This window comes from Mustela putorius, unplaced genomic scaffold (genome assembly GCF_011764305.1).
Source record: "Mustela putorius furo isolate JIRA1106 unplaced genomic scaffold, ASM1176430v1.1 tig00000430_pilon_pilon_pilon, whole genome shotgun sequence".
Lineage (NCBI taxonomy): Eukaryota > Metazoa > Chordata > Mammalia > Carnivora > Mustelidae > Mustela > Mustela putorius.
In genome coordinates, this window is record NW_025421377.1 from 3,525,029 (window position 1) to 3,540,657 (window position 15,629).

General features: G+C 36.6%; 1 protein-coding gene across 3 annotated transcripts in view; it reads right to left on the bottom strand.

Moving 5' to 3' along the window:
* The window catches only part of CORIN (corin, serine peptidase), a 246,751-nt gene that overhangs the window by 137,063 nt on the left and 94,059 nt on the right, over positions 1–15,629 (bottom strand). For all 3 annotated transcript variants that reach the window (XM_045079705.1, XM_045079704.1, XM_045079706.1), the window contains exon 5: positions 11,676–11,857. In XM_045079705.1, coding sequence (XP_044935640.1) covers positions 11,676–11,857 — 182 coding nt within the window. The remainder of the gene's footprint in view (positions 1–11,675; positions 11,858–15,629) is intronic.

A 15,629-nucleotide genomic window follows, 5' to 3' on the forward strand; every position in this document is an offset into this window, starting at 1 on the left:
TCTGCCCATTTCTTGATTGGATTATTTGTTCTTTGGGTGTTGAGTTTGCTAAGTTCTTTATAGATTCTGGACACTAGTCCTTTATCTGATATGTCGTTTGCAAATATCTTCTCCCATTCTGTCAGTTGTCTTTTGATTTTGTTAACTGTTTCCTTTGCTGTGCAAAAGCTTTTGATCTTGATGAAATCCCAATAGTTCATTTTTGCCCTTGCTTCCCTTGCCTTTGGCGTTGTTCCTAGGAAGATGTTGCTGCGGCTGAGGTCGAAGAGGTTGCTGCCTGTGTTCTCCTCAAGGATTTTGATGGATTCCTTTTGCACATTGAGGTCCTTCATCCATTTTGAGTCTATTTTTGTGTGTGGTGTAAGGAAATGGTCCAATTTCATTTTTCTGCATGTGGCTGTCCAATTTTCCCAGCACCATTTATTGAAGAGGCTGTCTTTTTTCCATTGGACATTCTTTCCTGCTTTGTCGAAGATTAGTTGACCATAGAGTTGAGGGTCTATTTCTGGGCTCTCTATTCTGTTCCATTGATCTATGGGTCTGTTTTTGTGCCAGTACCATGCTGTCTTGATGATGACAGCTTTGTAATAGAGCTTGAAGTCCGGGATTGTGATGCCACCAACGTTGGCTTTCTTTTTCAATATCCCTTTGGCTATTCGAGGTCTTTTCTGGTTCATAAATTTTAGAATTATTTGTTCCATTTCTTTGAAAAAGATGGATGGTACTTTGATAGGAATTGCATTAAATGTGTAGATTGCTTTAGGTAGCATAGACATTTTTACAATATTTATTCTTCCAATCCAGGAGCATGGAACATTTTTCCATTTCTTTGTGTCTTCCTCAATTTCTTTCATGAGTACTTTATAGTTTTCTGAGTATAGATTCTGTGTCTCTTTGGTTAGGTTTATTCCTAGGTATCTTATGGTTTTGGATGCAATTGTAAATGGGATTGACTCCTTAATTTCTCTTTCTTCTGTCTTGCTGTTGGTGTAGAGAAATGCAACTGATTTCTGTGCATTGATTTTATATCCTGACACTTTACTGAGTTCCTGTATAAGTTCTAGCAGTTTTGGAGTGGAGTCTTTTGGGTTTTCCACATATAGTATCATATCATCTGCGAAGAGTGATAATTTGACTTCTTCTTTGCCGATTTGGATGCCTTTAATTTCCTTTTGTTGTCTGATTGCTGAGGCTAGGACCTCTAGTACTATGTTGAATAGCAGTGGTGATAATGGACATCCCTGCCGTGTTCCTGACCTTAGCGGAAAAGCTTTCAGTTTTTCTCCATTGAGAATGATATTTGCGGTGGGTTTTTCATAGATGGCTTTGATGATATTGAGGTATGTGCCCTCTATCCCTACACTTTGAAGAGTTTTGATCAGGAAGGGATGCTGTACTTTGTCAAATGCTTTTTCAGCATCTATTGAGAGTATCATATGGTTCTTGTTCTTTCTTTTATTGATGTGTTCTATCTCATTGACTGATTTGCGGATGTTGAACCAACCTTGCAGCCCTGGAATAAATCCCACTTGGTCGTGGTGAATAATCTTTTTAATATACTGTTGAATCCTATTGGCTAGTATTTTGTTGAGTATTTTCGCATCTGTGTTCATCAAGGGTATTGGTCTATAGCTCTCTTTTTTGATGGAATCCTTGTCTGGTTTTGGGATCAAGGTGATGCTGGCCTCATAAAATGAGTTTGGAAGTTTTCCTTCCATTTCTATTTTTTGGAACAGTTTCAGGAGAATAGGAATTAGTTCTTCTTTAAATGTTTGGTAGAATTCCCCCGGGAAGCCGTCTGGCCCTGGGCTTTTGTTTGTTTGGAGATTTTTAATGACTGTTTCAATCTCCTTACTGGTTATGGGTCTGTTCAGGCTTTCTACTTCTTCCTGGTTCAGTGGTGGTAGTTTATATGTTTCTAGGAATGCATCCATTTCTTCCAGATTGTCAAATTTATTGCCGTAGAGTTGCTCATAGTATGTTCTTATAATAGTTTGTATTTCTTTGGTGTTAGTTGTGATCTCTCCTCTTTCATTCATGATTTTATTTATTTGGGTCCTTTCTCTTTTCTTTTTGATAAGTCGGGCCAGTGGTTTATCAATTTTATTAATTCTTTCAAAGAACCAGCTCCTACTTTCGTTGATTTGTTCTATTGTTTTTTTGGTTTCTATTTCATTGATTTCTGCTCTGATCTTTATGATTTCTCTTCTCCTGCTGGGCTTAGGGTTTCTTTCTTGTTCTTTCTCCAGCTCCTTTAGGTGTATGGTTAGGTTGTGTACCTGAGACCTTTCTTGTTTCTTGAGAAAGGCTTGTACCGCTATATATTTTCCTCTCAGGACTGCCTTTGTTGTGTCCCACAGATTTTGAACCGTTGTATTTTCATTATCATTTGTTTCCATGATTTTTTTCAATTCTTCTTTAATTTCCCGGTTGACCCAATCATTCTTTAGAAGGATGCTGTTTAGTCTCCATGTATTTGGGTTCTTTTCAAACTTCCTTTTGTGGTTGAGTTCTAGCTTTAGAGCATTGTGGTCTGAAAATATGCAGGGAATGATCCCAATCTTTTGATACCGGTTGAGTCCTGATTTAGGACCGAGGATGTGATCTATTCTGGAGAATGTTCCATGTGCACTAGAGAAGAATGTGTATTCTGTTGCTTTGGGATGAAATGTTCTGAATATATCTGTGATGTCCATCTGGTCCAGTGTGTCGATTAAGGCCTTTATTTCCTTGCTGATCTTTTGCTTGGATGATCTGTCCATTTCAGTGAGGGGAGTGTTAAAGTCCCCTACTATTATTTGTATTATTGTTGATGTGTTTCTTTGATTTTGTTATTAATTGGTTTATATAGTTGGCTGCTCCCATGTTGGGGGCATAGATATTTAAAATTGTTAAATCTTTTTGTTGGACAGACCCTTTGAGTATGATATAGTGTCCTTCCTCATCTCTTATTATAGTTTTTGGCTTAAAATCTAATTGATCTGATATAAGGATTGCCACTCCTGCTTTCTTCTGATGTCCATTAGCATGGTAAATTCTTTTCCACCCCCTCACTTTAAATCTGGAGGTGTCTTCGGGCTTAAAATGAGTTTCTTGGAGGCAACATATAGATGGGTTTTGTTTTTTTATCCATTCGGATACCCTGTGTCTTTTGACAGGGGCATTTAGCCCATTAACATTCAGGGTAACTATTGAGAGATATGAATTTAGGGCCATTGTATTGCCTGTATATGGTCTCTGTTCCTTTCTGATCTACCACTTGTAGGCTCTCTCTTTGCTTAGAGGACCCCTTTCAAGATTTCCTGTAGAGCTGGTTTGGTGTTTGCAAATTCTTTCAGTTTTTGTTTGTCCTGGAAGCTTTTAATCTCTCCTTCTATTTTCAATGATAGCCTAGCTGGATATAGTATTCTTGGCTGCATGTTTTTCTCGTTTAGTGCTCTGAAAATATCATGCCAGCTCTTTCTGGCCTGCCAGGTCTCTGTGGATAAGTCAGCTGCCAATCTAATATTTTTACCATTTTATGTTACAGACTTCTTTTCCCGGGCTGCTTTCAGGATTTTCTCTTTGTCACTGAGACTTGTAAATTTTACTATTAGGTGACGGGGTGTGGGCCTATTCTTATTGATTTTGAGGGGCGTTCTCTGAACCTCCTGAATTTTGATGCTCGTTCCCTTTGCCATATTGGGGAAATTCTCCCCAATAATTCTCTCCAGTATACCTTCTGCTCCCCTCTCTCTTTCTTCTTCTTCTGGAATCCCAATTATTCTAATGTTGTTTCGTCTTATGGTGTCACTTATCTGTCGAATTCTCCCCTCGTGGTCCAGTAGCTGTTTGTCCCTCTTTTGCTCAGCTTCTTTATTCTCTGTCATTTGGTCTTCTATATCACTAATTCTTTCTTCTGCCTCATTTATCCTAGCACTGAGAGCCTCCATTTTTGATTGCACCTCACTAATAGCTTTTTTGATTTCAACTTGGTTAGATTTTAGTTCTTTTATTTCTCCAGAAAGGGCTTTTATATCTCTCGAGAGGGTTTCTCTCATATCTTCCATGCCTTTTTCGAGCCTGGCTAGAACCTTGAGAATTGTCATTCTGAATTCTAGATCTGACATATTACCAATGTCTGTATTGATTAGGTCCCTAGCCTTTGGTACTGCCTCTTGTTCTTTTTTTTGTGTTGAATTTTTCCATCTTGTCATTTTGTCCAGATAAGAGTATATGAAGGGGCAAGTAAAATACTAAAAGGGTGGCAACAACCCCAGGAAAATATGCTTTAACCAAATTAGAAGAGATCCCAAATCGAGAGGGGGGAGAAAGGGGATAAAAAAAGGTTCAAAAAGGAAGAAAGAAAGAAAAAGAAAAAAAAAAGAAAAAAGAAAAAAGAAAAAAAAATGAATAAAAAAGAAAACACCTAAGAAAAATATAAAAAAAGAATATATATATATATATATATATATATTAGATAAACTAGTAAAAAATCGTTAAAAAAGAAAAAGGTAACAGTTTAAAAAAAAATTTTACCCGAAGGTGAGAAAAAAAAACAAAAAATGAAAAAGAAAAAAATTAAATTAACTGCAAGACTAAAAAAAATCACAGGGAAAAAGTCATGAGTTCCGTGCTTGGCTTTCTCCTCCTCTGGAATTCTGCTGCTCTCCTTGGTATTGAAACCGCACTCCTTGGTAGGTGAACTTGGTCTTGCCTGGATTTCTGGTTGATCTTCTGGGGGAGGGGCCTGTTGTAGTGATTCTCAAGTGTCCGCCCCAGGCGGAATTACACAGCCCTTACCCAGGGCCGGGGTGTGTAATCCGCTCGGGTTTGCTTTCAGGAGCTTTTGTTCCTTGAGCGCTTTCCGTAGAGTTCTGGAGGACGGGAATACAAATGGCGGCCTCCTGGTCTCCGGCCTGGAGGAGCCGAGAGCCCAGGGCCGCACTCCTCAGTGCGCCCTCAGAGAACAGCGCCAAGTTACTCCCGTCTTCCTGACCTCCGGCCGCGCTCTGAGCTCACTGAGCCTGCGACCGGTTCAAGGTCACCCCGAGCTGCGAGCTTACTGTCGGCTCTGTCTCTGTAGCCGGCTTTCCCGTTCCAATACCCGCAAGCTCTGTGACACTCAGACACCCCCGATCCTTCTGTGACCCTGCGGGACCTGAGGCCACACTGACCCCGTGTGGGCTTTGCCCTGGGTAGCCTCTGGAGTGATGTCCCTCAGCGGAACAGACTTTTAAAAGTCCTGATTTTGTGCGCGGTTGCTCCGCCGCTTGCCGGGAGCCGGCCCCTCCCCCCGGGTTCTATCTTCCCGTCGCTTTGGATTCACTTCTCTGCCAGTCCTACCTTTCAGAAAGTGGTTGTTTTTCTGTTTCCAGAATTGCTGTTCTTCTTCTCTTGGATCTGCCGATGGATTTTCAGGTGTTTGCAATCTTTAGATAAGCTATCTAGCTGATCTCCGGCTAGCTGAAGTAGTCTCAGCCTGCTACTTCTCTGCCATCTTGACTCCTCTTAAAAACCCTTTTTGAAAGAACTAAAGTATAGTAACAATGTGCCAATGAATAGAGAATATCAATAAAGAGATACAAATTAGTTTTTCCTAAAAAAAAAAAAAAAAAAAGAACCAAATAGAAATTCAGCAGTTGAAAAGTAGAACAAATGAAATGAAAACTTCACCAGGGATGCTTAACAGCATATTTAAGCAAGTAGAATAAAGAATCAGCAAACTTGAAGATAAATAAATTGATATTATTCTATCTTTCCAGTCTAAGGAACACAAAGAGAAAAATCAAGAAAAATAACAGTTCCTTTAAAAAATATATTTTTTTAGAGATTTTGTTTATTTATTTATTTGAGGGAGGAGAAAAGGGAGAGGGACAAACAGACTCCTTGCTAAGCACAGAGTCTGGCACGAAGCTCAATTCCACAACCCTAAGTGCGATCATGACCTGAGCCAAAATCAAGAGTCAGACCCTCAACAAACTGACCCACCCAGATGCCCCCCCCAAAGTAACAGATTTTTAAAGATTTAGAAGAAACATCAGGTGTACTAATATATACACTGTGGGAGTTCCACAAAGAGAGGAGAGAGAGAGAGAGAGAGAGAGAGAGAGAAAATAAGATGAAATCAGAGAGGGAGAAAAACCATAAGAGACTCTTAACTATCTGAGTGTTCCTGGAGGGGAGTTGGGTGGGAGGATGGGGTAACTGGGTGATGGACATTAAGGAGGGCACTTGATGCAAAGAGCACAGGGTGTTATGTGCAATTAATGAATCACTAAACTCTACCTCTGAAACTAATAATACACTGTATGTTAACTAATTGATCTTAAATAAAATAAGATATAGCAATTAAAAAAGAAATATTATAGAGTTCATCAAAAAAGGAGAGAGAGGAGAGAGAATGGGGCAGAAAGAGTACTTGAATATATAATACCTGAGAAATCTCAAATTCAATGAATAATGTTGATTCACACATCTAAGAAGAAAAATAAACTCAAGTTGAATAAACTCAAAAGGACCCATACATACATACATAACATATATACATAGATATGTCATAATCAAACTATCAAAAACTCAAGCTAGAAAGAATCTTGAGAACACCAAGAACACCACTCATCAGGCAAAACAGATTCTCTAGAAGATTAACAGCTGATTTTTCATTAGAAAGCATGTGTCCAAAGAAAGTGAGATTACATATTTAGAATGCTGAAAATAAAGGACTGTCAACCAAGAATTCTATATGCAGCAAAACAATCCTTCCAAAATGAAGACTATAATAGGACTTTTCTAAGTTAAAAAAAAAAGTTCAAAGAATTTGCCACTATCAGAACTTCCCCATGAGAAATACTAAAAGAAGTCTTTCAGAATGAAATGAAAAGACAAGAGACAGTAACTTAAATCCACATGAAGAAATAAATATTACAAGTAGAGGTAATTCTTATGTAAATATAAGACACCGTGAATATACTTTTGTTTGTTAATGCTCTTATTCTATCATATTTAATAGACAACTTCATAAATCAGTAATTTTAAAACTATGTTTATGGGTTTATAATATATAAAGATATAATTTGTATGACAATAATTGCACAAAGAAGGAGCTAAGGAACAAAGCTATACAGAAGCAAACTTTGTAAACAATTGAAATTAAGTTGGTATTAATCTGAACTAGATTGTTATAACTTGATGCCAACTGTAAGTCCCAGAGCAACTAATAAAAACTAAAAAAAAAAAAAAAAGAGAAGCAATAAGAAAAATAAATAAATTAATTTTAAAAAAATTTTTAAAGGAGCAACAAGAAATTAAAGTGATATGTTTTTTTAAATATAATAGAAAAGGAGGTAATGGAGGATAGAGGAATTTTTTAAAAGACATAGAGAAAATGAATAGCAAAATAAAAGATGTAGGTCCTCTCTTATCAGTAATTACATTAACTGTAAATGAATTAAACAGTACAATCAAAAGACAAGGATTTGTCTAGTGCAGAAAAAAAATGCTATTCAACTATATGTTCAACTCATAGAGATACAAATAGGTCTAAAGTTTAAAAATTGAAAATTTGAGATGTGTATATTTACATACATTCTGCTATTGTTGGATAGAGTATTCTAATAGCTGTCTAAATCAAGTCAGTTTATACTGTTTTTCAATTCTTCCTCCTTATAGATGATCTACGTAATTGTTCCATCCCCAATTTTTCCCTTAATTCTATCGTTTTTGCTTAATATATTTCTGGGCTCTGATGTTAGGTTATGAGATTCTTGACGGATTGACTTTATAATCATTTTTAAATGTCCTTCTTTGCTTCTAGTAATCATCTTACTGCAAAGCTGTAATAACCAATACACCAGGTACTCACATAAAAATCGCCATATAAATCAATGGAAGACAATTGAGAGTTCAGACGTAAACTCATATATCTATGACCAATCGATTTTTGACAAGGTACTTAGTCTATTCAACAGGGAAAGAATAGTCTCTTCCATAGTTGGTGTTCAGATAACTGGATGAGGTTGGACCCCTACCTCATACCATATAAGAAAAGTAATTCAAAATAATTGATGACCTACATATGAGAGCTAAAATCTTAAAACTCTTAGATGAAAACAGGAGTAAATATTAGTGACCTTGGATTAGAATATGATTTTTTTAGACATGATACTAAAAGCAAAAGTGACAAAAGAAAAGATAGATAAACTGAACTTTCTCAAAGTTAAAAAAAACTTCTGTGCTTCAAAGGACAAAATCAAGAAAAGTCATTTGAAAATCACTTGAAAAGATATCCACAGAACATAAGAAAATATTTGCAAATAATATATCTGATAATGGACTTGTATCCAGCATAGATGAAGAACACTTACAATTCAGCATTAAAAAACAAATCACCTAATTTTAATACAATCTAAATATTTAAATAGCTCCTTCTAAAAAAGATATAAAAATGACTAACGAGCTCATGATATGTTGAATTATCTATATACTTAGTCATTATTAAATTGCAAAACAAAACCACAATGAGATACTACTTCATACCCACTACGAAGGTTAAAATCAAAAAGGATAACAAGTGTTGGTGAGGATGTGGAAAAACTGGAATGCTTTTCCACATTGATGGTGAGAGTGGAATTCCCTCAAATGTTAAACAGAGTTATTACTGGTCACAATTCTACTCCAAGGTATATACCCCAGGGAATTGGTATATGCGAAACCAAGTTCACATAAAATCTTCACATGAATATTAATTGTGGCATCACTAATAATAAACAAAAAAGTAGAAACACCCAAATGTTCCTCAGCTAATGTATGGATTTTTTAAAAAAGGATATTCATACAAAGGAATAATAATTGGCAATAAAAATGTATGAAGTATTGATTCATACTACAACATGAATAAATCTTGAAAACATGAAGCTAAATGAAGGAAGCAAATCACAAAATTCCCATTTTATGATTCCACTTATATGAAATGTCCAAAATAAGCACATCCATGGACTCTGAATGTAGATTAGTGATTTCCAGCGGCTGGGGGAGGAGAAAATGTCATTATTGCTAATGGGTATGGAGTTTCTTTTTAGGGTGACAAAAATGTTTTGGAATTAGATGGCTGAGATGGTTACACAACTCTATAAGTATACAAAAACCAATTAATTATATATTTTAAAAAGAGTGAATATTATGGTATGTGAATTATATGCCACTAAAGCTTATATTTTTAACATAATATGGGGAAAATCATATCATCTCAAGAGATGTAGAAAATGCATTTGATAACATTCAAAATCCATTCATGATTAAAAAAAAAAACCCTTAGCAAGCCAGAAATTGAAAGGACTTCCTTAATCTGACACAGAGTATCAGTAAAAGTCTTTCTGCAAATATTATAATTAAAAGTGAAATATCGAAACCTTTCTCTACGACAAAGAAGAAACGGAAGCATAACGATTGGGAAGGAGAAAATAAACAGTCATTTGCAGATGACAGAATGTGCACTTAGAAAATCCAAATGAATCTACAAAGAGGTATAAAAATCAGTATGTGATTTATTTGTATACAAACAAATATTTTTTAGAGATTCCATTTACAAATGACATAAAAATATCAGATACACATAAATAAATCTAAGAGAAGATGAACAAAATCTTTCTGGTTGAAATTATCAAACACTACTGAGAGAAAATAAAGACTAACTCATTAAACTACTTAAGTAAAGATTACCATAGTATATCATTTTGATGGGTTGGAAGATTCAATGTCATAAAACAATTTTGCCTAATTTGAACTATGGATTTAATACAATCCCAATTCAAAACAAAAAGCACTTGGGGAAACTGCACAGTGATTTGAAAATTTACATAAAATGCGAAAGGCCAAGAATAGGCAAACAATTTTTCAGAAGTAAAAAGCTGAAGCACTTACACCACTGAATATAAAGATTTACAAAACTACAGGAATCCAGACAGAGCAGAATTAGCTTAATTCTATGCCAAATAGAGGGTCTAGAAACACATGTATATATAATCAATCCCTTGACCAAAAACAAAGGTGACATTATAGTACAGAGGGAAAAGATAATAATAAATAAAGGGCAGTGGGTCAATTAACTATATGCACAGAAAAAAGTTAATTCATAGCTCTCACCATACACAAAAATTAATTCCAGAATATGGTATTGTAAATGTAAATGCTAAAACAATAAGGTCCAAGAAGAAAAGAGGAAAAAAAAACAACTACATTTTGGTGTAGGCAAGGATGTTTTAAACAAGACACCAAAAAGGAATCACAAAATAAAAGACTGATAATACAGACCCATTAAAATTAAGACCTTCTGCTCCATAATTTGACACTAATAAGAAAGGCAAGCCACAGAGTGGGAGATCTTCATACTACATAAACCCAGAAGTTGACATATCTAGGATATATAAAGAACTATAAATCAAGAACAAAAAGGCAAACTACCCAACCAAAGAATGGATAAAACACTCGGACAGATGCTTCATGAAAAGGGCTATTTACATCACTAAATTTTTTTGAAAAATTAATCAAACTCATCATGGAAATGCAACTTAAAACCACAAAAGACAGCAATACTATCACCAGAATTGGTAAAATGAAAAAGACTGACAATAGCAAGTGTTGGGGAGGAGTTGGAGCAACTGCAGCTTTCACTCCCAGTTGACTGGAGGATAAATTGGGACAACCACTTCAAAAAACTTTTTGCTGAATAAATATATGGACCATGTTCAATCAAAGACATGCACAAGAATAGTCAAAACATCACTATTCATAATAGCTAGAAACAACTCAGTTGAACAATTGAATAGAATAACAAACAGAATAATATATTAGGGTATATAATATATTAGGATACTATGCAACAGTGAGAATGAATGAACCACAAGAAGAAAACGTAAGGAATCTCTCAAACATAATCTTACGCAAGTGAAGCTAGATACAAAGGGAGTCCATCCTTCCCAATTTCACTGACACGAAGTTCAGAAGTGGGCAAGATGACAGATATCACTTTGGATGGCTTCTCTCAGAAGAGAGGTTTCTTTGGGGGGGTAAGATGACTGGAAGGGGGCTTGAGAGATTTAGGGAGATGTTGGACGTTTGGTGATTTGCTTCTTTCACTTAACATTTTCAAGGTTCATCTGTATCAAGCATGTACAAGTACTTCATACATTTTTACTGCCAATTAATATTCTACTGTATGAATATACTATTTTTTTTAAATCTATACATTAGATGAAGAATATGCAGGGTGTTTCCACTTTTTGGTTGCCATTATTAATGCCACTACGGACATTCATTTAGAAGTTTTGTGTGATCTATCTCTTGATCTGGGTGCTGGTTACAGGGGTCTGGTCACTTTCATAAAATACACTGAAGTATGTATTATATGTATACGTTCTTGTATGAATGGTGTATTTCAATAAAAATTTCTTAAATGAGGGCGCCTGGGTGGCTCAGTGGGTTGAGCCGCTGCCTTCAGCTCAGGTCATGATCTCAGGGTCCTGGGATCGAGTCCCACATCGGGCTCTCTGCTCAGCGGGGAGCCTGCTTCCCGCTCTCTCTCTCTCTCTGCCAGTCTCTCTACCTACCTGTGATCTCTCTCTGTCAAATAAATAAATAAAATCTTTAAACAAACAAACAAAAAAATTTCTTAAATGAAATGAAACACAGACACATACATTGCTTGCCTTTTTCCTGTTGTGGAGAGAAGCAAATTCTGCTGACGTTGCTGCTTTCGGTTTGGTTTCTAAACTGGGAGCAGGTGAGGAAACTGGGCCAGGAGGCGTTCACCATCCCTAGGACTGATTCACAGCCCTCTTTTGCAGCCTCACAGAAAGACCTACAGGGCAGGAGTCCACGGCTAGAAGAAAAAAAAGTGAAAATTAATGTTTTTACAGACTACTTTTTGAAATAACAATGAAATTAAAGTTAGCCACCAGTGCCATGATATTATCTTAATTTATATTTTCTAGAGCCAACAACTTAAATTTCTACATTAAGTCCTAAAACAAGGATTGGAGCCACCCTATTACCGTGATTCTAGAGGGAATAAGCTAGCTCCATAATATATCAGCTTACTATCTCTTGTAAAAATATTTATCTCAAGTGATTTTCTTTTTAGATTTCCTGTGCTCAAGCAAACCCATCAACCAAAAAAAAAAAAAGAAAAAGAAAAGAAAAGAAAAGAAAAAAAAAAGCTCTAGTTAATAGCAAATGCAGTAAATTAACATAGAAAGGAAGGCCTCCAAATTGGAAAAGCAGAAGTAGGTCACAAAATAGGTTAATTTCATTTCTTTATCTCCCCTTTGAAAAATTAAAAGTGTCTCTGAGACGTAGACAGAAAGCTGCTCCTGGAACTCCACTGCTTCCCCAGAAAAAATAGACAAGGGCCAACTCAGTTGTTTATCTAGAGTAATAAACTATTGATCTTCATTTTTAAGCAGTTATTAATCTTCCCAGATTTCTCCTTATCTTCTGCAAAATAGAAAAAAGCAAACAACTGCTATTAATGGTAAGAGTAATGATGCTCCCAGAGCTTGGCTTTATTCCTCTGCCTTGCAACCCAACACTTGTGGACGAGAATGTTACAATTCTAGTTGTAAATGTAGAAATGTATAAGGCATATACAAGTCCCTGTATAAGGCAGGGACTTCTTCCCTTGCAGACCCGGCTGCCATCTCCCACATTGTAGCCACAGAATGCTCCTCTCGCCCTGGCTGGTGATCTGGCAAAGCCATTTCAAATTGTTTTAAGGAAACTGGGAAAGAAGATATACCTGTCGGTCAAGGCAAAGTATACACTTCACTTGGTAGGGTCGTGACGATGTTGCACGATCATACAATATGGGATCTGTCACAAATCTTAAGCAATACCTGGTTCAAATCCTCCATTTGAGACAAGCCCAGGAAGATTCTGGGATGAACTCGAGATCATACATCTTCTTGATGGCAAAGCAGGAAGAGAATCCTGGTGTTCGAACTTTTAGTTTATGTTCTACCTACCCTTCCGTATTATCTATTTTCACATAAGGATCGAATAATCTGGCTTTAAAAAATCTCTTGATTAAGCAAGCACATTAAGATTCCCCATTCATACTTCTCCGGATAGCAGGAACATTAATGGGATACACCAGCCACTGAATTAAAATAGAACTGATAGAGTCTGTAGAAGAATTTTGGGAGAGGGATCTTGTTCTATATACAAATATGGAAAAGAGGTACTTGATAATTACATTCAGATACAAAATGTTTTTGACATTTTGACAAGTTCTCAGGAACGTGTCTCAAAACTCAGTATCTTGTAGAATCCTGATCTCCACATAATTACCTACCTACTAAATTTGTTAATGAAGATGTGGAAAGAGAGGTTTTGCATTTGAAAGATTCAGTTTGGGCTATAAAATTATGAACTTGTCCAGACAAGTTTCTTGGTGTAAAGAAGACAGCTGACTGCCATTGAGAAATACATAGATAGTTACAGGACTAAGGAAGTGTCACTTAAATAACATTTTTAAATCTTATTCCAGAGGGGCACCTGGGTGGCTCCATCAGTTAAGAGACACACTCTTGGTTTTGGCTCAGGTCATGATCTCAGGATGGTTGAATCCCACCACGGTCTCAGCTCTGGACATGAAGCCTGCTTAGGATTCTCTCTCTCTCTGTCCCCACCTCCAATAACACAATCTCTATTCATTCTCTCCCTCTCTCAAGAAACAAAAATCTTATCCTAGAGAAGTTAGAGACTATATTTTCCCAAATAGAACTGAAGGACATGGTTGAAGAATCAGATCATAGAATTTTTAGGCAATTGCTTTACAACACTTTGCTAGGCTCTGTTCTAAGTGCATTAACTCACTCATTTCTCATTAAAGCCCTAAATGATAAGTACTATTACTATCATCCCAAATATACAAATAAAAAAATTAAAGCACAGGAAAAATAAGACGCTTGTCCAAGATCACTTAAGTGAGTGTCAGAGCCAGGATTCAAACCCAGTCAGACTGATCCCAGGTTCCACTCAGTTAAACATTTTATTCATGTGAACCCATACTTCAGGAATGTGTGTTCCAAAAGCACAACTCAAGGTTTGTTCAAAACTTGATATTTGGGGCTCCTGGGTGGCTCAGTCATTAAGCATCTGCCTTTGGCTCAGGTCATTATTCCATGATCTTGGGATCGAGCCCCATATTGGACTCTCTGCTCAGTGGGTAGTCTGCTTCTCCCTCTCTCATTCCCCCTGCTTGTGTTCCCTTTCTCACTGTGTCTCTCACTGTCAAATAAATAAATAAGATCTTAAAAAAAAAAAAAAGGTTGATACTTAATATCAGAGATTTTTCAGGTTTGGCTCTAGACCACCACAATAGAATATTGTGACTATCACAATAAAACAAATCAAATTAATTTCTTGGTTTCCCATCACATATAAAAGTTAGGTCAACACTATGCTACAGACTATTAAGTACACAACAGCATCATGTCTTAAAAACCAATGTACCGTGTATGCACCTGAATTAAAAAATACTTTACTGCTAAAAAATGCTAATCATCATCTGAGCTCTCAGTGAGTTATAATCTTTCTTCTGGTGCAGGGTCTTGCCTAGATGTGGGTGGCTGCTGACTGGTCAAGGCGGGAGCTGCTGACGGTTGGGGTGACTGTGGCAATTGCATAAAATAAGACAATAGTGAAGTTTCCCGCATCCTTTGATTCTTCCTTTCGTGAGCAACTTCTCTGTAACTGGGATGCTGTTTGATACCATCTTCCCCACAGTACAACTTTCCAAATTGGTGGCCATCCTCTCAAACCCTGCTGTGGCCTTTTAAACTAAGTTTATGTAATATTCTAAATCCTTTGTTGTCATTTCAATAATTTTCCCACATCTTCACAGGAGTAGATCCCATCTCAAGAAACCACTTTCTTTGTTGATCCTTGAGAAGCAGTTCCTAATCTGTTCAAGTTGAATCATGAGATTGTGGCAATTCAGTCATGTCTTCAATCTCCATTTCACATTCTAGTTCTCCTGTGATTTCTACCACACCTGCTGTTACTTCCTCCACTGAAGTCTGGAACCCCTCAAAGTCTTCTGTGAGGTTTGGAACCCACTTCTTTCAAAATTCTGATAATGTTAATATTTTGATCTCATCCCATGAATCACCAATGTTCTTAAGGCATTTCAATGGTTAATCCTGTCCAGAAGGTTTTCAATTTGTTTTTCCCAGATCCATCAAAGGAATCACCACCTATGACAACTATCACCTTAGGAAACGCATTTCTTAAAAGTAAGACTTGAAAGTTGGGATGACTCCTTGATCCATGGGCTAAAGAATAGGTGTTGTGTCAGCAGGCACATAAACCACGTTAATCTCATTGTCCATCTCCATCTCTTGGGTGACCAGCTGCATTGTCAATAAGCAGCAATATTTGAAAGGAATCTTTTTTGTCTGAGCAGTAGATCTGGCTTAAAATATTCAGTAAATCATGGTCGTAAACAGATGTGCTATTATCAAGGCTTTGTTGTTCCATTTATAGAGTACAAGCAGAATAGATTTGGCATAATTCTTAAGGGCCCTAGAGATTCTGGAAAGGCATATGAACTGTGCTTCAACTCAAAGTCACCAGCTGCATTAGCCCCTAAC